This window comes from Dipodomys merriami, unplaced genomic scaffold (assembly GCF_024711535.1).
Source record: "Dipodomys merriami isolate MVZ:Mamm:240054 unplaced genomic scaffold, mDipMer1.0.p SCAF_1, whole genome shotgun sequence".
NCBI lineage: Eukaryota > Metazoa > Chordata > Mammalia > Rodentia > Heteromyidae > Dipodomys > Dipodomys merriami.
Genome location: NW_027202270.1, coordinates 30,878,648 through 30,906,187, shown reverse-complemented (window position 1 = coordinate 30,906,187; position 27,540 = coordinate 30,878,648). Strand labels below are relative to the sequence as shown.

The window sequence follows — 27,540 nt, the reverse complement described above, 5'->3', positions numbered from 1 at the left end:
GGTGGGGGTGGGGGGAATATAATTGGGGCTGTGTGAAAAGATTAAGCTATAGATATGAGCATCATGGTAGGAACAATTGTAGGTATTTGGAATTGGCCCAATACATTGTGGCATATTTATATATAATAAGTTATTATTAAATATCACATTATATAAGCATGAGTGATAAGATAAAATGTCAAATGAAAAGATTACTAACAATATCATATGGATCCTACTCTATTAAAATATTTCTCTGTTCTCAGCACTCATCTTCTATCATAAACAAAATGGGGAAAAGATGGAGAGATACAGATAGTGATAGGCCTGGATAGATCAGTAGTACCTAGGACTCCAGTGCAAGAATTTGCTGTTATCTGGTAGAGATACAGTTTATTTTAATTTTTTTTTGTGCCAGTCCTGGGGCTTGAACTCAGGTCCTGGAACTGTCCCTGAGGTCTTTGCTCAAGGCTAGCACTCTACCACTTGAGCCATAGCTCTACTTCCAGCTTTTTGGTGGTTAATTGGAGATAAGAATCTCATGGACTTTCCTGTCTGGGCTGGCTTCGAACTGTGATCTTCAGATCTCAGCCTCCTGAATAGCTAGGATTCCAGGTGTGAATTACCAGCACTTGGCCTACAGTTGATTTGGGGCAGAGAAAGGATGTGTTCACTTTTACTTAGAAAGGATGCTCCTGTTCCCCTGCTGTAAACAGACCAAAGCAGTACAAATGTTCAATCAGGGAGACTGTGTAGTGGCACAACCAGAAGTCCGATGGAGAATAAGGGTAGACTAAATAAGTGCACAAAAAGAAAGGAAGAAAAGCAGCAATGCACATAAGAATACTATGAGAGGCATGGTTTCTCCTTGTCTCTTACTTTTCTCTAAATATTCTAAATCCCCACCACCACCACATTCCACTTTAGTAAAGAGAAATACAGATTTGAAATACTTGTATGCAGTCTATATTCAATATGTATATCAAACTTTTTTGTTTTGAGAAAACTGTATATCCATATGTTGGATTACATTTGAAGGAAAGTTTTGGTTAAAGATAGATTTCTGCTTTGAACCATATCAGTAAGCATGTGCCATGTCTCCCGTACCCTTTTCTAGGATAAATGGACAACTAGTGGCGTTAAAAGTTATCAGCATGAATGCAGAGGAAGGAGTCCCATTCACAGCTATCCGGGAAGGTAAGACAGGAGAAATGAACTCAACAGATCTGCTTTACGTGTATTTGCTTTGTGCCCTGGGCAATATAGTAAGTAAGGGAGAGTGGATTGGGGTTTATAGGTCTACTAGTTTCTAGTGGTGTGATGTTGGGTAGATTAGCTTACTTATCTAACTCATTTTATTTTATTTTTTGTCAGTCATGGGGCTTGAACTCTGGGCTTGGGTGCTGTCCCTCAGCTCTTCAGCTCAAGGCTAGCACTCTACCGCTTGAGCCACAGTGCCACTTCCGGTTTTCTGGTGGTTTATTGGAGATAAGAGTCTCACGGGCTTTCCTTGCCTGGGCTGGTTTGGGGCTGCGATCCTCAGATCTCAGCCTCCTCAGTAGCTACGATTATAGGCGTGAGCCACCGGCGCCCGGCATCTATCCAACTCATTTTGCTGCAGAAAGCAGACAGTAGTAGTGCTTATTTCATGAAGTATATACCTTTAATGAGAACATGAATTTGAAGCAGTTATCACAGACTAATCAGATTGAAACAAATGGTGGCTATTATTTCATTCTCCCTCATTTCCCTTTAGTGATAGATAACTTACTGATCATAGAGATAACTGATGATTTATACAATACAAATTGAAAGCCAGCCAGTTGCTGGTGGTACACAACTGTCATCCCAGTTCTTCAGGAAGCTGAGATCTGAGGCCTATGGTTCAAAGGCAACTCAGGCAGGAAAGTCTTATCTCTAATTAAACACCAGAAAAGCCCGAAGTGGAGCTGTGGCTCAAGTGGTAGAGCACTAGCCTTGATCACAAAGCTTAGAGATAGAGTCTAAGCCCTGAATTCAAGCCCCAGGGCTGGCACCCCCCCCCTCCCACCACCAAAAAACAATTGAAAAGTCAATATAGTGAAAGCAGTAAACATTCAATGATCAACTTTTTACATGAGCTATTTGAAATGACTGCAAAAATCCAGAGAAATGACATACTTCTTTGGCCTTATTTTCTTCCCTTTAACTGCTAATCTTCCTTCTTCACTGAGCACATATTATATACAAAGCATATTGATGAGCATTATGAAGAAAGAAAACCTTGATTTTTTTAAAATAGTTGTATTGGGTCTTACTAGCGCAGATTTTCCAAGAAACAAGTGTAGAAAAGATGGTAAACTGAAAGGAATCTGAGTTGGTCTCACTTTAGCTAATGGAGTCAGTAGATTTTGAACCAAGGTTAAAAGGCTGGATTATACAAGCAGCCATGGAAAAAGCAATTCTGAAAATGAGTTTATAACTGAATTTGATGCCATTTTCAAAAGTCTTTCAGAGCCCGTGGGAAATGCACCATTTTAAATTAAAGTAGAAGAGCCAAATGGCTATCCGTTTCGCTGGGGACTCACCCCAGAAGGATCAGATGCATGATGGAGAGATGCATGCATTTAAATGTTCAATATAATGGAAGCTGTGTGTACTGATGTACTTATTAGCAGGCCCCATGACAAGATGATTGCATCTGGGCAGAGATGTGGAGATGGACTGAAGAGTAGTGCTGAAGGTAGTAAAAATCCACAGGTCACTGACCTGAAAGCTGGCTGTCAAGGCCCAGGCTCACCTTGTTCTCTAGGCAACCAGCGTTTACTGCTTGCTCAAGCTCAGCTTTGCTCAGCTATTGCCCACAGCCAAGTTTTCCAAGTCCACATTTGGTGCTAACAGTGAAACCACTTTTTTGTGTGTGTGGATTTTGCTAACAGATGGTTCTCAGCATGTTCAGAAAAGCTGGATCCATATTGTTCCGCATGCTAAATGTTTCTTTGGTTGCATATTTACCAGGAGCTGCCTCTCCCGCACAGGTGTTTACAATTACACTTAGCATTTAGCTGCAGACTTTCTTCGTTTGTTTTATGGACTTCCCTAACTGAAAGCTGTGCTTGTATAATATTAAAAACCACAAAAGGATTTTTGACACATTGGAGGTTGTTAGGCTTCCAGTTTCTAACAATGAATGTTTCTTTTTCCACCAGTGTTAGGGCTTGGAGCCTTGTAATGGGGGGTTCTCTCCCCTCTGAGAGAAGATGGGAGGCCTCATTTGAGAATTCTGGCACTGTCCCATTTTTCCTGTAAGAACTCTTAAGGATGTGAGACCAGGGAGACAGGAGGTTAAATTAGAAGGGCTGGAAGGAAAATAAGAACAGCTGGAGTTCATTAGTTAAAATCCAGGGTCACTAGCTAAAAAGGCAACTGAAAGCCACATGCAGAAAGACCGATGGAGTAATGCAGCCTTCTTTAGAAAGCTTTGTAGCAGAATTAGTTTTCCTGAGTACTTTGGCTGCTCTGATGGCTTGGCTGTCCCAGATTTAGTGAAGAGAATTTTGCTATATATACAGCTTCTCAGTATGTAGGTAGAAAACATACAGCCATTGATTAGCCTCATAATTGTTTGTAGTACTAGACTAACCAATAGACTAGTTGTTCTCATTTGATCTTGATATATTTATGAAATTAGTGAAAGTATGGAAAGCACTATTATGGAAACCATATCTCGATACATGTGCCAGGTCCTTTTCATACCTCTTTCAGTCCTCTTAACAGCCTTTTTAAGATCGATAATAGTATTCTACTATAAAGCAGTCTTTCAAATGAAGCCTCTCTGATTCAGACATCTGTAACTTCCTATCCTGTACTTTCACTCTACAAATGCTTATGCAGTGCCAGGTACTCTTTTGACTACGAAGTGGCAGTACACAAAATAGGCATGTCCCCCACTCCCCTCATTCTTTGGCTAAAAGGTTCAGAGACCTTCATAGCAACTTAGAAAATCTCTCATAACTCTCTCAGAATTATATTTCAAATGTTTATTTTTATGGCTAGGAAAAGTACTTTATTTGAATAGGTTAATATTTTATGGTTTTATACAAAACATTTTTTGTTTTTCTTAATCGCTATACTAATATCTTAATAAGATGACTTATTTTAATTACTTTCTAAATATAGTCAACTTCTATTTTGAACCTAGGACTCTCAAACTGTTATCAGCATTTGTTTAGGAAGCAGTTGTATAAGTGGCCTTTTTTTGAGAACCAAGTGTTATGATATACCCCCTTCCATAATCTTTTTTTTTAATCACCAAGCTGACTCTTAGGGGTAAAAATACATTATTTTTGTTGTTGTTGTAGTAGTAATAAAGGGATATCAACCTCAGAGTGACAGAGAGATTAGTCTGAAGTCACAGAGTTAGTAACCCAAGTTTGTATATATTAGAATCCACCGCTATACTATTTAAAATTCTACTTTATTATATAAATTTGGAAATGCTTGATTTAAGCATTTCTTTTTAGCAGGAGTTAAAAATAGAAGTCTGTTTTAGTGATTCAGTCTGTATAAACATGAAGAAAAATGCAGAGGAAACATTTTAAAAATACATAATATTCAGTGTTCAGCAATTCTACCATTGATTTTACAGAAGCAGTAATGACCATATTTAAATTCGAAACAGTTTCAGCTGAGAATCTTTTAAGATCACCCACTAGTGGTAAACATTGCCAAGTAATTATTCCCAATCTATACATGAGAAAAATTGAGCCAAAAATAGACTAAGGAACCTTGCTGAAGTCATGTGATTAGGAACTCTTGAGTCACCTATGACCATGGATAGATGAGGGGAGTCCTGGTGGAAAGTGTGCCATTGGTGGCAATCAATCACGTCAAGGACATGGCATATTTACAAGCATAGTAACATTGGTCTGTCTATCTATCTATCTATCTATCTATCTATCTATCTATCTATCTATCTATCATTCCAAAACACATCAGATTATAACTACTTATCTGACATTTGTTTTAATATTTTCTAGATTATATCTTTTCCTAAGCTTCATAACTTGACTCATAGACTTGATTTGTGCTTTTTAAGTAAAAGAAAAATATAACATCAGGGATGAAAAAATTATTTTGTATTCCATGTCTAGTGGAGTTGGGACAGGCTACATTATTGACTCCTCCATAAACTCATTCCAAGTGTCCTGGTTTTCATCGATTCACAATTGTTTGAGCACTGCATGCTGGAATAGCAAAGATGGACAGATTCAAGCATGTTCTAAAAGAGCCTACAGACTCAAGAGAGCATTACTTACCAGCCAGTCAGTGCATACCATTATGCCCCATGATTGCTATTTCTCATCAGCATCTTTCTTATTTTTGTCTAAACCCAAGCAGAACAAGCAGAACGGAACATACTGAACCATTGCACTTGCAAAGCATCAGTTTTTCTAAAAAAAAAAAAAAAAAAATTCAGCTACAAACCCCAGTAAAATGAGGAAAACCAAGAAGTTAAATATCTGTATACCACTATCAAATGAAAAGAATCGCCTTAAATTATTAAATAGTTCACATTATTATAGTATCACATCTAAATCATTATATATCTTATGAGCTGAATAAGGATTAGTTGTGGGTCATTTTCCCCTGACTTTTTGGATGATATTACTTTCTTCATGTTCTTTTGTGACTGGTGATTTTTATGATTATGCCAAGTCAATACATATAAAATTTTTATAACAATGCCTGGTATGCTAATACTCATAGCTATAATCATCATAATCACTATAAAACTTTATTAGAATTAGGGTACTGCGCAGTAATAGAGATCATGCTTAGCATGTGAAAGGCCCTGGGATTGATCCTTAGTAACCCCAACTTCTAGCCAAAGAAATCCCATTGTGACTTGTCTGGAGCTTTAAAGACCTCACTTCTCCTTCTCCAGTTTATCTTTGCATCTTTTCTTTGAATAAAACAAAAAATAAGCATACTTGCCATATGTATAAGTTTATTGCCATATTTAAACCACAGTTTTATCCGAGTCAGAATGCTGATTTCCAGATCTTCCCCTTTCTGTTGACTTTTACATTTCTATCCTGTACAATCTGCAGAACAGATATCACATCCTACTGCAAAGATAATGAGATACCTTGGAAACGAAAAAAAAAAAAAAAAGGCCTTTCCTTCCTGGGTTTAAGACCTACACATATAATGCTAAGGGAAGGGTTAGGTTCACTTGTGGGTGGGGCAAACCGTACACCAAGACCACTGTGGGATAAAGGCTTTGAACAACATCTGTTCTTTCATGAAAATTCCCTATTAATTATTCAGCAAAATTCACAGTATTCATATAGTTATTTCAGTAGTCTTGAGCCATAAAACAGAAAATTTATGATCTATTTGAAGGAAGTAACTAAAAGAAGGAGTAAAAATATCTTCAACAGAAACAACCTTCACCAGCCAAGCATAGGTAAATAAACAATACAACATAAGGAATAACCTCAAATTCAATAGTAAGTACTTATTGAGTGTTCATATATGCCAGACATTTTTCTGTCTATATATTGAGGATATAGATAAGCAAAAAAATATAGACAAAACTACTTGCTCTCAATGAAGTCTGGTGGAAATAGACAATAAACATATGTGTGTATGTATTATGGGATAGTATACACACACACACACACACACACACACACACACATACACACACACACACACACACATATATATATATATGTTTGTTTGTTTTTTTGGTCGGTCGTGGGGCTTGAACTCTGGGCCTAGGCACTGTCCCTCAGCTCTTCAGCTCAAGGCAAGCGCTCTACCACTTGAGCTACAGCGCCACTTGCGGTTTTCTATTGGTTTATTGGAGATAGGAGTCTCACGGTCTCTCCTGCCCGGGCTGGCTTTGAACCTCGATCCTCAGATCTCAGCCTCCTGAGTAGCTAGGATTACAGGCGTGAGCCACCAGCGCCCGGTCTTATATGTATGTATTTTTATGCCAAGTAGTTAGAAGAGGTAACAGAGGGCTCAGGCATAGAGGCTTCTGGAGGAGGGGTCAGGCTAGAGAGCTACTATTTCATCTAGAGCAGATAAGGAAGCCCTGTCTTCACAGGGATCATTGAACAGCCATGATAGAACTGAAGAGGAGGGTTGTGAATGGCTGAGAAGAGAGGGTGGCAGACAGAGCAATGGCAAATATAGAACTGCAGAGAGGAATTGCATTTGCTGGTGATTATGGACAGCTAGGAAGTGAATGTGGCTACAGCCAAGAGAGCAGGGTAGGAGTGAGAAGAGGTGTTAGGTGTGAGGTAGGAGGTTAGGAGTGGGGCACAGCTAGATGGAGCAGGATCTGGGCAGACCACCTCAAGTCCTTTCATTTTATTGAACATGATGAGAGGTCACTATAGGGTTGGGAACTAGAAGGACCTGTCTTGACCTTCATGAAAAAAATGATGGTAGTTGTTAACTGTTCTATGAAGACAAGACCAAAGAAAGGAAGGAAGAAGTGGGGAGAGTAATTAGGAATCATTTGCAGTAATTTGGCTAAGATAGTATGTAGGTTGGCTCGGCATGGTGCCTGAGGGTATGGCAAGTTCTGGATATGCTTTGTAGGCATTGCCAGAGGGTATGTGGATCGGCTGGGTGAGAGTATGAATGAAAGTTGAGAGTAGCTGTGTGCTAGAACTGCATAAAGGGAATAATGGCTTAAGCCCACTTCCGCTTATTGTGAACTGAAGATAAGACTAATAAAACACATATAAGTGGCCAACAGAGAAATGGCTAAATTGACATTCTTCCAACTCTTATAAAACTGAAATTATCAAGGAAACTATAAGAAGTTTTATACTCACTGTTGTTAGCAGTAAACTTCATCCAAGTAGATATTGTTCCTTAAGCTTTTTAGCAAATGATAGTTTGGAGCCATAATTAATAAAACATAGCTTCATGATGTTTTAAACAATCTGGGTTTTAGCAATATATTTAAGTTAGACTAAGATTATATTAAAATAAAATTAAAATATGTTAATACTTTAAGCAATTTGTTTCTGTCACTGAGCTACATAGACAGCCCCCAAATCTAATTTTGACATGTGTTTATTAAGTAGTGTATGTTGTATACAGAAAGAAAAAAATGAAATAATTTATAAATAAAAATAAACAAATACAAGCATTCCCAAAAATCATTGCTGTAAATTTGGAAGATGTTGAGAACTCTAGCAGAAAGATAGCAGAAATAAGACTTTAAGATTAAGAGTGGGAACTGGGAACTGGTGGCTCTTATCTATAATCCTACCTACTCAGAAGGCTGAGATCTGAGGATTGTGGTTCAAAGCCAGACCAGGCAGAAAAGTCCCTAAGACTCTTATTTTCAATTAAATACCAGGAAAGAAAAAACAAACCCTGAAGTGGTACCGTGGCTAAAAAAGCTCTAGCACTGAGAAGCAAAGCTCAGGGATAATGCTCTGAGTTCAAGCCCCATAACTGACAATAAAAAAAGATTAGGAGTGGGCCTTTAATGGGTTCAAGGTGAAAGGAGGATCAAGAAGACCAGGGTAGATGTTAATTCAATTTGCGTATACAAGGCACTTTCCATTTACCAAGGGTTCTTTGTGTGGAGTCTGATTCCATCCTTACATCAGCCCTATGAAGGAAAGTTAGGAGGATGCTTTCTTTTTTTCAAAGGAGTAAATGGAGACTTGGGTTGAGAAACTCTCCAGAGTTTACTCAGATAGGAAGTGACAGGGCCAGGATTCATGTCAGGGCTCCTGGCTCCCCAGACAGTTCTCCTTTAAGACACTCAATAAATATGCTTGATAAATGAAGTGCTTACTCTTGGCTGAGCATTGTACAGGGAGGTGTGGCGGCATCCAAAAGAGAAAGTCACTTTCTCTTCCCCTATAGCCTTCGTTCTGAGACGACCCACATGCCTGAGAAACCGCTCAGTTACCTTTATGAAACGATGCATTGGTAAAAGTGAAGCAGTAAGTTTTGTTCATAAGGACTCTAGGAACAAGGGTTAGCAGGAACGATAGAACTCCTCTGGTGATAAGAGCTTAATATTACTTAAAAAAGAGGATTCACTGGCTCACAAATCTGATAATTACAGTGACACTAGACTAGGAATCCATGTCTTCCATTACTCCAAACTGTTTTTTTTCCCTTCTTTCCCTTCCATTCTTTTTCTTTCTTTCTTTACTTTCCTTTCTATTTTCTTCCCCTCCCTCTTCCTTTCCTCCCTTCCTCCCTTCCTCTCTTCATTGAGGATGGAACCCATGGCCTTTGCATATTTGGAAAGCACTAGAGCTATACCCTCAGTCTATCTCTGCCTTACTTCTATTCCCAGGCATGCTCTCACTATGCATTGGTAATCTGGTCCTAACAGCTCCTGCCTAAATCAGGATACAAATACAACCCACACAGTGGAAATGAAAGTACTTCTTTGCTAATAGCACCACCAAAATAGAGGTCTCTCAAAGCCTAAGTTTTTGAATCAATCACTGTGGGTAGCAAGGTGCTATGCTCTGATTGGCCAGTTCCATTTCACATGTTCACTCTTTAGAATTGCCTTAAACTTACCAGAAAGGAATGGACTAAAAGGAGGGTTGGTTCCTGGAGAAAAGCTTCTCCTTAGTAGAAAAGATATTGACTGTCAGGAGGGCAAAACAACAGAGTCATTGCAACATGGGTGAGGTAATTTTATACCTAAATTTAAGGGATGATTTGAGTTTGTTTTTAATGGTATGAAATTCTATACCAGGACAGAGTTGGTGCAGGAGATTTGTAAAATGGAGAACTACAGGCATAACCTACAGAACACTATAGGGCTTATTATGTACTTTAACTTTTCCTTTCCTTTAAAATTTAAAGGCACTATTTGTTCATGACCTGAGCTGATTTCCTTATTACGCATTTTTTTTTTTGCTATGAAGTCTTTTTTTTTTTTCTTAATTGTGAAAATACTGTACAGAGGGCTTACAATTACATGGGCAAGATAATGAGTACATTTCTTATCAAGCATTGTAGCCTCCTCCTTTGTTTCCCTTTCCCATCCCTTCCCGTCCTCCCCCCCAATCACACCCTTTCTCCTCCCCCCCCCCCGCCCCCCCTCCCCGCACCAAAGTTGTAAAGTTCGTTTTTGACATAACGACTTGTACATCTCATTGTTGCAATGGGTCCACCGGCATCCCTATTTAAACGATTTGTTTTTCCCCTTCCCCTCCACAAATTATACCGACATCAAATACAGTGAAAGCAGGGGTTATACCGTGGGGGAGGGACATCAAAGCAACAAAGAAATAATCTTATAAATGTGTTGGAAACAATTGCATGAAATAAAAAAAAAACATTTGAATACATGTCTTAGGATTCATTTCCCTAACATCAACTTATCTAACCTGCCTGACTGTGACATATACTAGATATTGCAAATAAGGGAAAGCATGGGACCTATGTGTCTTTGGGCCTGGCTTACTTCACTTAATATAATTTTTTCCAAGCCTTTCCATTTTCTAACAAATGGGGCAATGTCATTCTTTCTGATGAAGGCATAGAATTCCATTGTGTATATATACCACATTTTCTTGATCCATTCATCTACTGAGGGGCATCTGGGTTGGTTCCATAATTTAGCTATAATAAATAATAGTTGTGCTGGTAGCTTTAGTGTGATCTTGTTTGTGAACATTTGGGTAAATGCCCAAAAGTGGGATTGCTGGGTCATAGGGGAGCTCTATATGGAGTCTTTTGAGGAACCTGCATACTACTTTCCAAAGTAGTTGAACAAGTTTACACTCCCACCAACAATGCAGTAAGGTTTCCTTCTGTCCACATCCCCTCCAGCATCTGTTGTTATTAGAGTTCTTGATTTTAGCCATGCTAACTGGAGTGAGGTGGTATCTCAATGTTGTTTTGATTTGCATTTCTTTTATGGCTAAGGAGGTTGAGCATTTCTTCATGTGTCTATTGGCCATCCTTCTTTCCTCTTCAGAGAAGTTTCTCTTTGTCTTTAGTCCACTTATTTATTGGGCAGTTGTTTCTTTGAAGATTTGTTTTTGGGGGATTTAATTTTTTGAGTTCCAGGTATATTTTAGATATGAGACCCTTGTCCATTGTATGGCTAGTGAAGACCTTCTCCCAATCTGTGGACTTTCTATTGATCTTGCTAGCTATGTCCTTTGCCATGCAGAAGCTCTGCAATTTCATGCAATCCCATTTGTCCAACCTTTCTTTGATTTGTTGTGTTTCTGAGTCTCTTTTAAGAAAATTTGGGCCTGTGCCAAGGAGACCTAGGGTTTCTCCTATTCCATCCTGTAATGTTTTCAGAGTGTCTGCTTTGACTCCGAGGTCTTTGATCCATTTGGAGTTGATTCTGGTGCAGGGTGATATATAAGGATCTAGGTTTAGTTTTCTACAAGTAGTTAACCAATTTTGCCAGCACCATTTACTGAAGAGGCTTTCTTCCATTCTATTTTTTTTAGCTCCCTTATTGAAGATTAGATGGCTATAGGTCTATAGGTTCATGTCTGGGTTTTCAATTCTATTCCATTGGTCCTGAGGTCTGTTCTTATGCCAAGCAGTTTTGATTACTATGGCTTTATAGTAGAGCTTGAAATTTGGTATTGATATTCCTCCAGCAGTGTTCTTTCTGTTGAGGATCATTTTTGCTATTCGGGGTCTTTTATTGTTCCATATGAATTTTTGGATTGCCTCTTCTATTTCCTTGAAGAATGAGGTTGGAATTTTGATAGGTATCGCATTGAATTTGTAGACAGCCTTGGGAAGTATTGCCATTTTCACTATGTTGATCTTTCCAATCCAGGAGCATGGGAGTTTTTGCCACTTTCTAAGTTCTGTGTTGATTTCCTTTTTCAAGTTTTTAAAGTTTTCATCATAGAGGTCCTTCACTTCTTTGGTTAATTCCTAGGTCTTTTATTTTTTGTGGGGCTATTACGAATGGAGTTGCTTTCCTGATTTCAGCCCCACTTTTCTCATTGTTGGCATACAGAAAAGCCATTGATTTTTGAGGGTTAATTTTATACCCTGCTACTTTGCCAAAGTTTTGAATCAGCTTGAGTAATTTGGGAGTTTAGTCTGTGGATTCTTTAAATACAAGATCATGTCATCTGCAAAGAGGGAGAGTTTTATTTCTTCTTTCCCTATTTGGATCCCCTTTATGTCTGCATCTTGTCTTATCACTGTAGCTAGGCATTCTAATACTAGATTGAAGAGAAGTGGAGAGAGTGGACATCCTTGTCTTGTTCCTGAGTTAAGAGGAAATGGCTTTAGTTTTTCATCATTAAGTATAATACTGGCTGTAGGTTTGTCATATGCAGCCTTTATTGTATTGAGGAATGTTCCATGGATTCCTAATTTTTCCAGAACCTTCATCATAAAGGGGTGTTGGATCTTGTCAAATGTTTTTTCTGCATCTATTGAGATAACCATGTGGTTCTTATCCTTGCTCTTATTATGCATTTTTTGACTACCATCCTTTTAAAGCCAGAAGTCTTCCTATCTCTGGAATACCCAGAGATACCTTTTTAAGTCTTTTCTGACTATTGGTCTCTTGTGGTGACTTTTCCCTTTTAAAGAGTGCCTTCAGCACTTGCCTAGCATCTATAGGGTAAGATTGTGCATTTGATCATCGCACAACTAATTAAATAAATACTTGGCTGCCTACTGGGTAACCTCATAGAAAACCCATTTCTGACTAGGTAAGAGACACTTGGCACTCTCACTCTGGGATTTCTCCAAGTTTGGCTGGCTCTTTTCACATTTGCATTTTCTCCTTTCCATGGAGGTCTGGAACATTCCTTTTAGGAAAGCCTGTCCTCTCTTATCAGGTTTCTTCATTCCATGTTCTTATCCATCACAACCACTGGTGCTGTTGACCTTGATGCCATTTTGTGTTTTCTTTTTCCTATTTTTTTTTGAGTCTGATTCCATGTTAGAAAGTCTGCTCTAGAAGGAAGAACACTGTATTTTCTGCTCCTCCAATGGCTGTAATCCCCCCAGGGTCCCTTTCTTACAGCTCTGAAGCTGGGATGATGAGATTCCCAGGGGGGGAGCATTCACAAAGTGCTCTGAGTGCTCTGATGAAATTGATTAGGTAAATGGAAACATACTTTTTTGCAACCACTCTAGCCTGTAAGAATAATAAGTTGCATAAATGTAGTGATTCACCATTTAAAAAATAATGAAGCCCCTCTACCATTTATTTATTTCAAAGAGATTTATTTCCAGCTGTAAAAACCCAGGAGGCTTGATCTGAAATGTTTGAAATATAAATCCTGCTTCATAATTTTAAAGAACACTTTGATTATCAGTGATTGATTTAACATATCATTTAATCTCTCTAGCTTCTCTACTGAAGGGTTTGAAGCATGCCAATATCGTCCTCCTGCATGACATAGTTCACACCAAAGAGACACTGACATTTGTTTTTGAATACATGGTGAGTTCTCCAGCATTTTCTTACACATGAAGGAAAAGCCTAGTGCTTATATAACAAATCTGTTAATATTTTATGGCATAATGAAACTTTCATTACAATGTAGAAGGCATCATGGAAATTTTCATTATTGTGATTAGTAGAAACACTGTTTTTACAACTACCTTTTAGCCCTGTTTCTTTACTCATTTTTTTCTTTTGTTTTTGCTGTCCCTTTCTCCACCAATAATAGACTAGGATTTTGAGTTTGTTTTCAACATAAAATGTTTGCACTTAAAAAAAAATCTAGTGTTGGGGCTGGGATGTAGCTCAGTGGCAAAGCGCTTACCTAGCAAGTGCAATGTCCTGGGTTCGATCCCCAGTACCAAAAAAGAAAAGACAAAAAAATCTAGTGTTCATCAGATCTGAGTAGAACTTAACATATATATATATATAATATATAAAATATTATATATAACATATATATATAAAAATTGTACATAAGCTCACTAAAGAATAATTCATTTGTAACTTTGAAAAGAAAAAAGAGCCAATGAGCAGGAAAAAACCCATAAGGTTTAGCTCTTGACTTGCCTCCAAGGACATTTTGAGAGTAAGAAAATTCCTGTGTCAGGTTCAGTGCCAGTCATTGAAACGAGCGCCTCTTGTTTGTGCCAAGCTTCCTTCTATCAGCAACCAGCTAGGAAAACACACTGCCTGACCTTGACAGCAGGGCTTAGAGAACCTGGTTATCCTCCTTTTATATCTTAGTCTAAACTAAACCCATAACTTTGTTGTATCTCTTGACAGTCAGGTCTATGTTTTGCATTAGGACCCTATCCAAGCACCACTAACCTTGCTCTGTATTGTCTTTCTCTGCTGCTTTGCTTAGCACACGGATCTGGCACAGTACATGTCTCAGCATCCAGGAGGGCTTCATCCTCACAATGTTAGGGTAAGTACTTTAAGGATAGGCTCTCTTCTAGCCTGTTCACCACAGGAGAATTTTGAAACAGACTGCCACCACAAAGCAAAGTCCTATGACACTAGAGGATGTACATACTGATACTCTAAATAATTTTTTTTAAGAGTTCCTTGAATTATGGGGCAATGTCTAGCTATTTTCTAGGCAGCCTAACCATGTCAATCATTGCCAGCATACATACATCTTTAGACATATAAAGCAATAAAAACAATTCTATTAAAAATGAAAGACAGCCTGGGTGCTGGTGGCTCATGCCTGTACTCCTAGCTACTCAGGAGGCTAATATCTGAGGATCACAGTTCAAAGCAAGGCCTGGCAGGAAAGTCCATGAGACTTTTTTTGTGTGTATGTCAGTCATGGGGTTTGAACTCTGGGCCTGAACGCTGTCCCTCAGCTCTTCAGCTCAAGACTAGCGCTCTACCACTTGAGCCACTGCACCACTTGAGTCTCAATTAACCACTAGAGAAAAAGGTGGAGCTGAGGCTCAAAGTGGTAGTCCCTGAGCAAAAGAGCTCAGGAACCGTGCTCTGGCCCTGAGTTCAAACCCATGACCAACAACAAAAATAAATAAGTAATAAATAAATAAGTAAGTAAAATGAAAAACATGAAGCTAAGCACTTTTAAAATGAATTCCTTCTTCATTGCAGACTGTTGACGTCCATGATAAAATTTGCATTGCTTATTCTAGCTGCTCCTGTTATACATATGGGACTAAATTCCATTCTCCCAGTCATTAGAATAGAAATAATAAATGCTTAACTAGCTGTAATGATACATCTGCTATGAATTTTCAAAACCACTTATATTTCATGCTTTTCATTCCCTCTGGTTTTATTGGCATTAATTGATTCCTAAAATAACCCTCTGAGATTCATATATGATGTAATTATTCAGTTAACAAATATTTACTTATGAATTTATTTATTAATTCATCCAAGAAATATTTATTGAGTACTTAGTGCTATATTGAGTTCTAGGGTTTCAATAATGAAAAAGTTGTGTTCCTTCATCTCAGTGACTTAAAAATGTATAAGATATATGGACTTGTAAGATAGCAGGAAAATGTAAAGTAAGATGGCCATGTTAAGTAGAAATACAACAGGAATACATAGTAAAGGGTTCTAAATGCAGTCTTAGAGGTACAGGTTGGAAAGAAAGTTTGAGGGCAAGAACTTAAGGAGAGTACAAAAAATTAAATAGCTATGGAGAAAATGGAAGACAGAACTAGCCAGGGAAAGTAGGAAGACGATGTTAAGGACCCTGGTAAGAATGAAAATCATTATATCATATGCATGATCATGATCGTTTGTTTGTGCCAGTCCTGGTGCTTGAGCTCAGAGCCTGGACTCTGTCCTTGAGCTTTTATGCTCAAGACTAGTGGTCTACCACTTGAACCACAGCTCCACTTCTGGCTTTTTTGGTAATTTATTAGAGATGAGAGTATCATGGACTTTCCTGTCAGGGCTGGCTTCAAACTATACTCCTCAGATCTCAGCCTCTGTAGTAGCTAGAATTATAAGTATGAACCACTGGCACATAGCTATGGGATATTCTTTTTCTTTTTTAAAGGCAGTGTTTAATAATTTGAACAAAGAATGGAAGGAGATGGGCATTTGGATTGATTCGGAAGTGGAGGTCATCAGACATATGGGAAAAAACATAGTTGAGTAAAAAAGTTGAAGAGCTTGTCAAGAAGAATTAAAGTGATGATCCTGTCCCTACACTAACCCAAGGTAGAATGTGAAGACAGTTTAACCTGAGGTAGAAAGTGAAGAGAGTGTGTACGTGCAAAGAAACCAGAGATTTTGAGTCAATAGAACAGATGCAAAAAGAGTAACTGAGAAAGACCTATCAGTCTTGAGTGACCTGGAAATGCAGAGAAGGATTAAAAAAAAAAGATAGAGAACATGTAATTCCTGCACAAGGGACTTATTGTAAAGCCAAGAGAAAAAAAATATACAGGAATGCTATTATAGGATATTTGTGACGAATTTCAAATGAGGGGTAAAAACTATCAAGCCATCCCAGGGAGAAAAGTCCACAGGATTCCCTTTCCAAAATAACCAGCAAAATGCTGGCTGGAGGCAGGGTTCAAGTGCTAAAGTAGCAGTCATAAGTAAGAAAGCTGAGCCGGGCGCTGGTGGCTCACGCCTGTAATCCTAGCTACTCAGGAGGCTGAGATCTGAGGATCGCGGTTCAAAGCCAGCCCAGGCAGGAGAGACCGTGAGACTCCTATCTCCAATAAACCACCAGAAAACCAGAAATGGCGCTGTAGCTCAAGTGGTAGAGCACTCACCTTGAGCTGAAGAGCTGAGGGACAGCGCCCAGGCCCAGAGTTCAAGCCCCACGACCGACCAAAAAAAAAAAAAAAAAAAGTAAGAAAGCTGTATGAGCTCAAGGCCCATAGAGCTGAGTGAATTTCAGAAAAGGACTGGTATATTCCAAAAACTAAAATTAATTCAGTAACCCTAGAGTTTAGAATTAGCAGTGTTAATGCTAGGAGTTGGTGTCATAGCTCACGCTTGCAATCCCAGCACTCAGGATGGAACTGAGGCAAGAGGATGATGAGTCCCAGGTAACCGGGGCTACACGGTGGTAAGCTTAAGGCCAGATTAAGTGATGTAGTGAGACTCTGTCTCAAAGCAAACAAAAATGTATGGTGAAGTGACTCATGTCTAGATTATCAACTACTCAGGAGGCAAAGATTGAAAGGATCATGGCTCAAGGCAACCCAGTCAAGAAGTTAGCAAGGCCCCATCTCAATGAAAGGAAAATAGATGGGTGGGTTTTTTGGGGTATTTTTTTGACTGGAAAGAGAAAAAATGCTTTTTTGGAAACAAAAATATACTCCACTGACCTACCATATGCCTTTTTTCCTAACCAGCTACATCCCCAGGCTCTAACTCTCCTAGTACATCCTGCTACTTATTCCCTGAATGCTGGGTTCTAACCTTGACAGTAAGGCTGATAAGAACAGCAGTGATACAAATGTGAGATGAAAGAAAAAGGGATAGATATCAATTAGCCAGAATGGACAGGTAAAGGAAAAGTCAGCACAAATTTCTTTGGCTTTGAGTGGTAAGATGAATGGTTTGTGCATTCACTGAGATGGAAGAATGGGAAGAAAATGGATTTTGGATATTTATAGTCAATTATGTTTTGGACATGCTGAGTGAGATGATTATGGGATGTTCAGGTGACCTTCAGACTATGTAGGACTTAAGATCAAAATAGAAATCTAAGTTAGAGTTAAGACTTTGAGATGATTAGAATACAGTTGTTCACTGTGGCCATGTATGGGAGTAAGATGACTAGGAGAGAGTGGCAGAAGAATAAGAGAAGAAAGTCAAGGAAGGGATCCTAAAGCACAGCAATGTATGTGTTAGAAGTAGAACCTATAAAAAAAAATCAGAGGGGTTAGGAGAAAAAAATCAGAAGAATGTGGGAAAAAGTAAAGTTTCTAACACTGACACATATAGAAATTAGAGACATATCTTGGATTTTGTAGCAAAAGGCATTGGTGACCATGGTTTTAAAAAATGTGAACGAAATGATTACTGCAGAAGCAGAAACACTTTCCATGAGAAGGTGAACTTGGATTTCAGAGGACAAACATTTCCACAGGATGGAAAGATTTAGCATATGATCATGGGACTTAGTGGATGAAGAGGACTGAAGAAGCAGATCATAGAAGCTGAGGAGTTTGGCTAGACATAGTCTCAAGGGCACTGGTTTTGTGAGAAACAGCTGTGGCCCAAATACCAGTCGTCAGTGAAAGGTAGTGACAAGCAGATAAGTAGATGACAACCAGAACAGGGGTGGAGGAAGATGTAGCTGGATGGCATGGATATCTAAGGGACACCCAGAACTCAGGTTGGAGAGTGATGGGATTGAAGTGGTATTGGAGAAGAAAAGGCAGCTCATTCTACTGTTCAGTGATTGAGGCTATGAAGAAACTATGGGAGAAGTAGCATTTACTTAAGAATGCAGAGAGAAGCAGTTAAGTCATGTCTCAATTGAGAGGAACTAGAAAGGAGCGTGCTATAATTTAACTATGGACTGAGTAATGGAGAAGGAAGAGTGAAAAGATTTGAGAAAGAAAAGAGAAACTAGGTTGAAAAAGAAGAAATGCAGCTCAGGATGAAGATGGGTTCTCTAGAAGACAAAGCAAGAGCTAGAAGACAAAGACAAGACAAAGCTAGAGACTTATTTTGAAAAATGACAAAGAAAGGCAGCTGAAGTGAAGTGAACCTGTATCTGGTTTCTAATAGAACAAGTCCAAGGGTTCCTGGTGAGTGGAAGGATTTGGGCTTTTCTGAATTGGGTTGGCTGACTGCGAATGGGTTCTCTCTCTCTCTCTCTGTGTGTGTGTGTGTGTGTGTGTGTGTGTGTGTGTGTGTGTGTGTGTGTGTGTGTGTGTGTGTGTGTGTGTGTGTGTGTGTGTGTGTGTGTGTGTGTGTGCGCGCCAGACCTGATGCTAAACTTATGCTTGACCACCATCTCTGAGCTTTTTTGCTCAAAGCTAGCACTCTATCACTTGAGCTACAGCTCCACTTTTGGCTTTTTGGTGGTTAATTGGAGGTAAGCTTTCTCATGGACTTTCCTGCTTGGACTGGCTTTAAAACACAATCCTCAGATCTTAACCTCCCAAGTAGCTGGAATTACAGGCAGGAGCCACTGTCACCTAACAATAAATTGAGTTTTTGAAAGACTCCTAGCCCAGATGGCATTAGCTCAGTTGAATTGTTTTGTTCCTACTCAACCTGATTGTGTTGGAAGCTGCTCTAATCCCTGGGGTCTGGGAAACCTGGAAAGAGTCTGCCCACCATCTGACTTAACTTGAGTGAGAAAATGCCCCAGGATTTGGTTGTATTATGATGGGGGAATTGATGAAGGAAGATCCCAGGTCATGGGATCAGAGTGAGTGGGTGTTGAGTTTAGTCTGCATGGCCTGCAATTGTGACTGTGAGATACATATCTTAACACTGCAGAGCCTCTTGCTTACAAATACTGGAAGAGGCAGAGAGTAGAGGGACTGGGCAGCAGGAAGGTGGGAGGAGGTGTGGCTAATTAGAATTGCTGACTTTTGGGGCATGAAAGGCATTTCAAGCTGACCGACTGAGAAGCTGTCTCTGACTTAGCCAGCTCATTCCCTCCTTCTTGTCTGTTTAACTACATGGCCCAGGCGGAGTCAACCTCCCAAATGCTAGTATTATAGGCATGTTCCATCATATTCGACATGTTTTTACTTTTCTTGAGCCCTGATTTTTCATCTATAAGTTGAGGACAAATTACCTTCCAATGCTGTAGTCTTCCCTGGTCACTGGCTTCCTAATCCCTGCTCTCACTTGCCCTTTTCTCCCTCTTTCCTTAGTGTCTTCTCATTGGAACATATTTTTAAGGATATACTATGGGATCTTTTCTTTTGGCTGGAGTTTAAATTGGTTCTTTAGATTGTCTAACATTTATATGTATATTTTTAACAAACTGAGAGGCTTAAATGCTATATAAGAATTTTGTGCTTTGGTTGCTTAGTGTTATAGTGAGTGGTTAAATGAATAGTGTGTGTATGTATGTGTGTGTTGGAAATCTCAGAAGACAAAAATGTTAGGAAGACTCATAGGATCAGTGAACATTTGAAGAAGTCCTAAGAAATTTCTGATGTTTTAAATTTTATTTAGTTATTTATTTATTTTTTGTGGGTACCAGGACTTGAATTCCTAATCTCAGGCTCTCATTCAGCCTTCTTGCTCTAGTCTGGCACATTGCTGGTTCATTGGAGATGGAGTCTCACAGATTTTTCTGCTGAGACTGACTTCAATGATTCTCAGACTTCAGCCTCCTGAGTAGCTAGGATTACAGGCATGGGCCACTGGCAGCTGTCTCAATCATTTTTAAATGACTTTGGACTTGAGGTGGGAGCATGGAACTTCCATAGTCATTTGCAGGTATGCTGTGTGCAGCAGGTAAAATCCTTAGAGCTTGACTCCCATGTCTCTATATCATTTGTTAGGGTTAATTCTGTTCCTAAGCAGCTCTGAAGTTTATAGTTTCCAAGATGCCATGGGGGGAAAACGGATTTATCCTCATGGCTCTCCTCTGCCATTTTGCCTGTGATCCCCGGAATGCAAGCTTGGCTCTTTCTTCTCTAAACTGCCAGAACATGTTCTCAGTTGGCATAAGTAGGTGTCTGAAGTCTCCACTACCAAGGGCTCTGGAAAATAGCAAGAGCCCTACCTATTCTTTCATCCTGAAGCTTCAGTGTTGATGGGAACTTGGTGATACCTTTGGTTTTGGAGTTTCATCATCACATGAAACATTTTAAAATAAAGGGCCAGAATGTATCCCTTACAATCACACTCTTCTTTCTTCATCTTACTACTTATTATTATAATTTTATTTTATCATTTTATATTTTGGAGAGGAGCTCATTTCTTTTGGCCTTTAATTCCTCTTCATCTATACTGTATATGTCTCTGTTTTTGACTTTGAATTTAAGGCCTTAAAAATAGGTTGATAAGCCTGGTGTTGTAACTCAAGCCTGTAATCCTAGCTATTTAGGAGTCTGAGATCTGAGGATTGCAGTTAAAAACAAGCCACAGCAGGAAGGTCCACAACACTCCTATCTCCCATTAACCATCAAAAAGCCAGAAGCGGAGCTGTGGCTCAAGTGGTAGAGCACTAGCCTTGAGTACAAAAGTTCAGGAACTGTTCCCAGGCACAGTTGAATGAAAAAAAAGGCTTATAAAGATAATGATGGTTTTATTTCCTAACACCATCTAAAGATATATTTCCTACTTGAGTTTCCTTGTATTGTGCTTTTAAAAGGGTTTCCTATCAGAAAGCCTGGAAAACTTAAGCTGTTACAAACTTTAAAATATCATTTCCAGGTCAACTTTGATCTTATCTGCCAAGATCATCAATAGGGAAAAAAATTGTATCTTTCACATCTAAATCAAGAACTAGTGTTCCCAGGAAACTTCAAAGTTCCACTTCAGATTTTTAGGGAAGGGTAATTCAGTATCAAGGAAACGAGATGTCAGGAAAAGCCAGAATCCCTTGTTTAAGATATAGTCCAGTTACTTAATTTTCTTTGTCCTTTTTCCTCCCTCTGAACAAATGGGATTTTTTTTTCCTTTCGTCTCTCAAGAGACACTTTCACTATATTCTTTTAGATGACTGTTTTTGATTTAGAGGAGAAATCAACACATAGGAGCTCGAATGTCCTTCAGTAATATTCATTCCTTCCAGCTTTTCATGTTTCAACTTTTGCGGGGCCTGGCATACATCCACCACCAACACGTTCTTCACAGGGACCTGAAACCTCAGAACTTGCTCATCAGTCACCTGGGAGAGCTCAAACTGGCTGATTTCGGTAAGTCACTCCTCAAGTCGCCTTCTGGCTGGTGAACAATGATGCTTTTGTGTACACTTGTCTAAAGTATTGACGAGGCCTGGCCTTTGAAAACTGGGGGCCTGGAAATATGATGCTTTGTGAGGATATCAAGCTACCCTACAGGAAACATGAGGCAAGAAGGAGGGAGAGCTTGGTAACTTCTCAGGATTCCATCAGCTGCCAGTCTAGCCAGATGGCCAAAGCCATGTCCACTTTTGATATAGAGACATTTGGAAAACAGATGGGTACTTAGTAGGTTTCCCTTCATCTGAGTGATATTACAAATTCTCAGACTGGATCAAGGAGGAAAAAGAGCTTAACACCAGACCATATTAGAGTCTCCCGCAAGAATGAAAGCTCATTCCTGCTCACCTAAGTATGGAAGCTTGCCTGTATTCCCACCAATACAACGGTGTACATTTCCCTATCACTATATCTTTCTACTTTAACACTTAAAGTTTATAATTCTATTTACCCAAATGCACACACATACATGTATGCATATGTGTATTTAGATGGATAGAGAGATATAGATATTGCTGTATATAACTGATTTCCCCCCTTCACTTAGACTATAAGCATTATGAGACAGCTGAGGTCTACTTTTGTTTATCATTATATGTCTAGTGCCCTCCTTGTTGGGCAGATGTCGAATGGTCATACTGTGGCTGAAGGAGATTGTCTCTTCCTGCTCATCACAGTCTGAGAAAGGAGAAAACAGATGCAGAATATTTAACCCCTCCATTAAGCACTTGACCCAGAAGTTCACATGTCACTCTGTTCATGCTATGTAGGCAAGAATGTAGTCACCTGACCACACTTGGCTGGCACATCTAGCTACAAAAGAAGCCAAATTTTCAGATATCCTCTTAATATAATGATGTCCAAGGATCAAGATATTCAGTGGTTTTCATAGAAACACCTTAAATGTGTGTCATGTTTAAATGTTGCTTGCTCTCCCACTTATACTTTCCCTGGGATAGGGCATTATGTGTTCCCGGGAAGGCCCAAGACAATGGGTTCTATGCTTTTTCCTCTGGGCAGGTCTTGCTCGGGCCAAGTCTATTCCTAGCCAGACATACTCTTCAGAAGTTGTAACCCTCTGGTACCGGCCTCCTGATGCTTTGCTGGGAGCCACTGAATATTCCTCTGAGCTGGACATATGGTAAGAGATAATACCAAAGATAGCTTTGAACAGTCATCCTCAGATCTCAGCCTCCTGAGTAGCTAGGATTACAGGTGTGAGCCACCGGCACCCAGCTATCATGCCAATTATATTTCTAATAAATACCATGGATTCTGTTATCTTGAAAATGTCATATAACCTCACAATTGCTGTCTCTCCATTTTTAAAAAATGAAGGGAATAACCTCTCCCCCTGAGAGATGAGTTGAGATTGTAGTCAAGTGTCAGAACCCATAGCTGAGGAGGCACTTGGGTTAATGGCCATCGCAGTGAACGTGGTATCGCAGGCACTTGTCACTGAGAACAACCAATGGAGACCACACACTGGAGCTATCACAATCAGCTAGACATGTGAATGAGTTCAGTAGCCAGTTCCTCTAAGTTAATATAATACATGGACGTCTCTTAAGGCTTTAGAAGGAATTTAAACATGGACTCATTTTTTAAAAATGAGCCATAATGAGGTAGTGGCTCATGTGTAATCTTAGCTACTCAGGAGGCTGAGATTTGAGGATCATGCTTCAAAACCAGCCCAAGCAGGAAAGCCTCTCATTCAAATTAACTATTCAAAAAGCTGGAAGTGGAGCTGTGGCTCAAGTGGTTGGATGTTAATGTTTAGCAAAAAAAAAAAAAAAAAAAGGCTCAGGGACAGTGCTAGGTCCTGAGTCCCAGGACTCTCTCTCCACCACACAAACACACATACCGACACACACATACAGACACACACACACAATGAATCAATCAATCAATCAATCAATCAGTCAATAATAGATTTTTTCCTTTAAAAAAAAAAGAATTAAACAGGGCCCTGAAAGGCAAACCTAAGCTTTTAGATTTTGTAAAGAATTGAGAAAGGTTGCAAAAATGTTCCTCCAGTGTTTATGAGTCATAGGTTTCTGGTACTAGATATCATTTCTAGAAATATCACCTGCTAGTCAAAACCCCTGAAGCTGTCAGCTCTCCCAGCTCTGCGGGCTCACATCAAAGGCTTTCAGCAGACTCAGGGAGGCTCAGCTCTTAATGATGTCTTCCTGGTTGTGTTTCACTGACAGAGTGAAACTTCTACCCATCAATTTTGAACATTGTTTTATTGCAGAATATTTCAAATGTTCAAGCACATATATAATATGTAGGTAGATCCATGATTCTCAACCAGGGGCAGTTTTGCTCCCCAGGGGACATTTTGCAATGTCTGGAGACATTTTTCATTGTCATGGCTGAGGGGCAGGAGGGAGTGTCGCTGACACTCTACTGGAGAGAGAGATAAGGGATGCTGTTCAACATCTTGTAATGTGAAAGACAGCTCCCAAGCAAAGACTTCTCCAGCACAAAATGTCAGTGGTGTCAAAACTGAAAGAGCTGGTATAGATTAAGAAGCATAATATGGTGAACCCCCTGACCCCCTACCACTGTAACCACCGGGATATAATCAGCACCAGCTGACATGCCTTCCCCATCAACCTGCCCTCCATTGGTGGGGGGGGGTGGCTTTTACTTAAATTTGGGTTTATTTCCCTTTTGTTCTTTATTTCCTTACTTTAAAATAGTAGTTTTGCATTAATTTGCATTCTTTAAAATATTATTTTTAGCCCAGCACTGGTACATCATGCCTATAATCCTAATTCAGGAGGCTGAGATCTGAGAATCATGGTTCCAACCCAGGCAGGAAAGTTCCTGAGACTCTTACGTCCAATTAACCACAAAACCAGAAGTGGCAGAGTAGTAGAGTGCTAGCCTTGGGGGAAAAAAAAAAAGCTCAGGGATAGCATTCAGACCCTGTATTCAAGCCCCAGGACTGGCACAAAATAAAACAAAATAAAATAAATATTAATTTAAACTGTTTTGAGCATTTGTAAACATGATATTACATTGTTTGATACTCCGAGATTTGTCTTTATTTCATGTACTATCTTTCTAAGATTCATCCATGTCGATCTGTATACCTACAACTTATTTCCTGATGACAAACATTTCTGTTTTTCTGTTTTGTTTCTGTTACTTTGGACAGAATGATGTTTATATTTAAGGAATACTCTAGAGATAACTGTGCTATATACAACAAAGGCATGTCAATATTCAATTTTATAAAACAGTGCCAGTTGGTTTTCCACAATGGTTGTAACAGTTGATATACCAGCAGTATAGGCAAAGGATATACCTTGTCCATATCTACACCAAATTTGTAGTATTATAGTTCTTTTTTGGGGGGGGTCAGTTAGGGGGCTTGCACTCTGGACCTGGGCACTGTCCCTCAGTTCTTCAGCTCAACAAGAGCGCTCTACCACTTGAGCCACAGCGCCACTTCCAGTTTTCTGGTGGTTTTCATTGGAGATAAGATTCTCATGGACTTTCCTGCCTGGGCTGGCTTTGAACCATGATCCTAGGATCTCAGCCTCCTGAGTAGCTAGGATTATAGGCGTGAGCACCAATGCCTGGCTAATCCTTCATTTTTGCTAATCAAATGTATAGAATGATAGCATGCTGTGATTTAAATTTGCATTTCCCTAATAACTAGTAAGATTGGACATCTGTTCATTGTGGGTTTTTTTCCTATGATCTACTTATTCATATGGTTTGTTTTCTGTTGGCCTGACTCTGAATCCCTTCCTTTGTTATTGACTTATAGGTCTTCATAGATTCTAGATACTAATCTATTTTTCATTTATAAGTGTTATAAGTAGTCTCTCTTGATTCAGGGCTTATGTTTTCATATCTCAATGTTATAGTTTTCTTGTGTATATGTGCTAATGCCAGGACTGAACTCAGGAACTTGTACTCTTGGTCAGCTTTCTTGCTCATGGCTGATGCTCTACCACTTAAGCCACACATCCAATTCAACATTTTGCCAATTACGTTAAAATGGAGTCTTATATACTTTTCTGTCCTGGTTGGCTTCAAACCACAATCCTTCAGGTCTCAGGTTACTAAGTAGTAAAGATTGCAGTCATAGCCAATGAACCAGCTTGATGTTATGCTTTTAGACAAAGTTTTGTTGTTGTTGTTGTTTTGGTTATATTGGGGTTTGAACTTAGGACATTATGCTTGCTAGGCCAGAACTCTACCACTTGAACCATGTATCCAGCCATGCTTTCCACTGGTTATGTTAGAAATAGAGTCTAACAAACTTTTCTTCTTGGGCTAGCCTCAAACTGTTACCAAGATTTCAGCCTCTTGAAGGGTGACACTGTCCTAAAAGAAATGTACTCATGGGGCTGGGAAGGTGGCTCAGTAGTAGAGCACTTGCCTTGCATGCCTGAGGCCCTGGGTTCGATTCCTCAGCACCACATAAGCAAAAAAAGAAAAAAGCCGGAAGTGGTGCTGTGGCTCAAGTGGTAGAGCACTAGCCTCGAGCTGAAGAGCTGAGGGACAGCGCCCAGGCCCAGAGTTCAGGTCCCACAACCGGACCCAAAAAAAAAAAAAAAAAGAAATGTACCCATTACCTGTCACATAGAACTGTAATCTCTTTGTGCATCACCTTATAATAGTTTTTTGTTGTTGTTGTTTTGTTTTTTAGATTTCATCCTCTTAAGCAATTGTGATTACAAGTGTAAGCCACTGGTACCTGGCCAAAGTTCTTAATTCAAAGTCAGCCCAGGCAAACAAATCCTATAGACCCTTATCTCCAATTAATCAGCAAAAATCTGAAAGTAGAAGTATGGCTCAAGAAATGAAGTGTCAGCCTGAGTCAAAGAGCTAAGTGAGAGCATCAGGCTCTGAGTTCAAAGCCCAGTACTCGGCATCTCTATAGTATCCTCCTTTTTTTTTTGCCAGTTTCGGGATTGATCTTGGAGCTTCATGCTTGCTTGTTTGGTGTTCTACCATTTGAACCATACCTCCTGTCAAGTTTTATGCTGGTTATTTTGGAGACAGAGTCTTGTGAACATTTTTCTGGATTGGTTTCAAACTGATCATCTGGATCTCAGACTCCTGAGTAATAGGATTACAGGTGTGAGCCACCAGCACCCAACCCAATGGTGCTTTTTATTTAGCTTTCATGTATAAAGGAGGTGTTGGAAGGGGAGTAGATTTCACTGTTATATTTTCACACATGACTATTATAGTCTAATCAGGCCTCTCTCATTACTCTTTTTTCCCCCTTTCTAAAACTATTTCAACAGATTTCATCTTCTATTTTGTTCCCTTCTCCTCCAAAGTAGTCCCTTAGTTAGATTCATGTTCTATGTTTTTCCATATATATAATTATATATGTGAATATATCATATGTACATGCCCATGAATATGTCTTGTAGGTCTAGCTTCCACATATGAGTGAAAACATACAATATTTTGTTTTTGGGCTTGTCTTGCTCAACATGATGCTCTCCAATTTCATCCATTTTTTCCCACAAATGATATGATTTCACTTTTATGTCGGTGTAATATTCCATTATATATTTCTTTTTTTTAGTTCTACATCTCATTTATTCTTTTTTATTAATAAGTTTTTTGTTGTGAAAATACCATTCAGAGCGGTTACAATTACATGAGCAAGGTAATGAGTACATTTCTTATCAAGCATTGTTGCCTCCTCTTTTGTTTCCCCTTATCATCCCTGCCCTCCCATCTCGCCCCATTATA

At 39.3% G+C, this 27,540-nt stretch overlaps 1 protein-coding gene across 1 annotated transcript in view; it reads left to right on the top strand.

Annotated features, from left to right (window-relative positions):
- LOC138832559 (cyclin-dependent kinase 15-like) overlaps positions 1-27,540 on the top strand; it is an 86,407-nt gene that overhangs the window by 5,400 nt on the left and 53,467 nt on the right. The window contains exons 4-8 of the mRNA XM_070030798.1: positions 1,097-1,176; positions 13,326-13,420; positions 14,289-14,351; positions 21,633-21,756; positions 22,822-22,942. Coding sequence (XP_069886899.1) covers positions 1,097-1,176; positions 13,326-13,420; positions 14,289-14,351; positions 21,633-21,756; positions 22,822-22,942 — 483 coding nt within the window. The remainder of the gene's footprint in view (positions 1-1,096; positions 1,177-13,325; positions 13,421-14,288; positions 14,352-21,632; positions 21,757-22,821; positions 22,943-27,540) is intronic.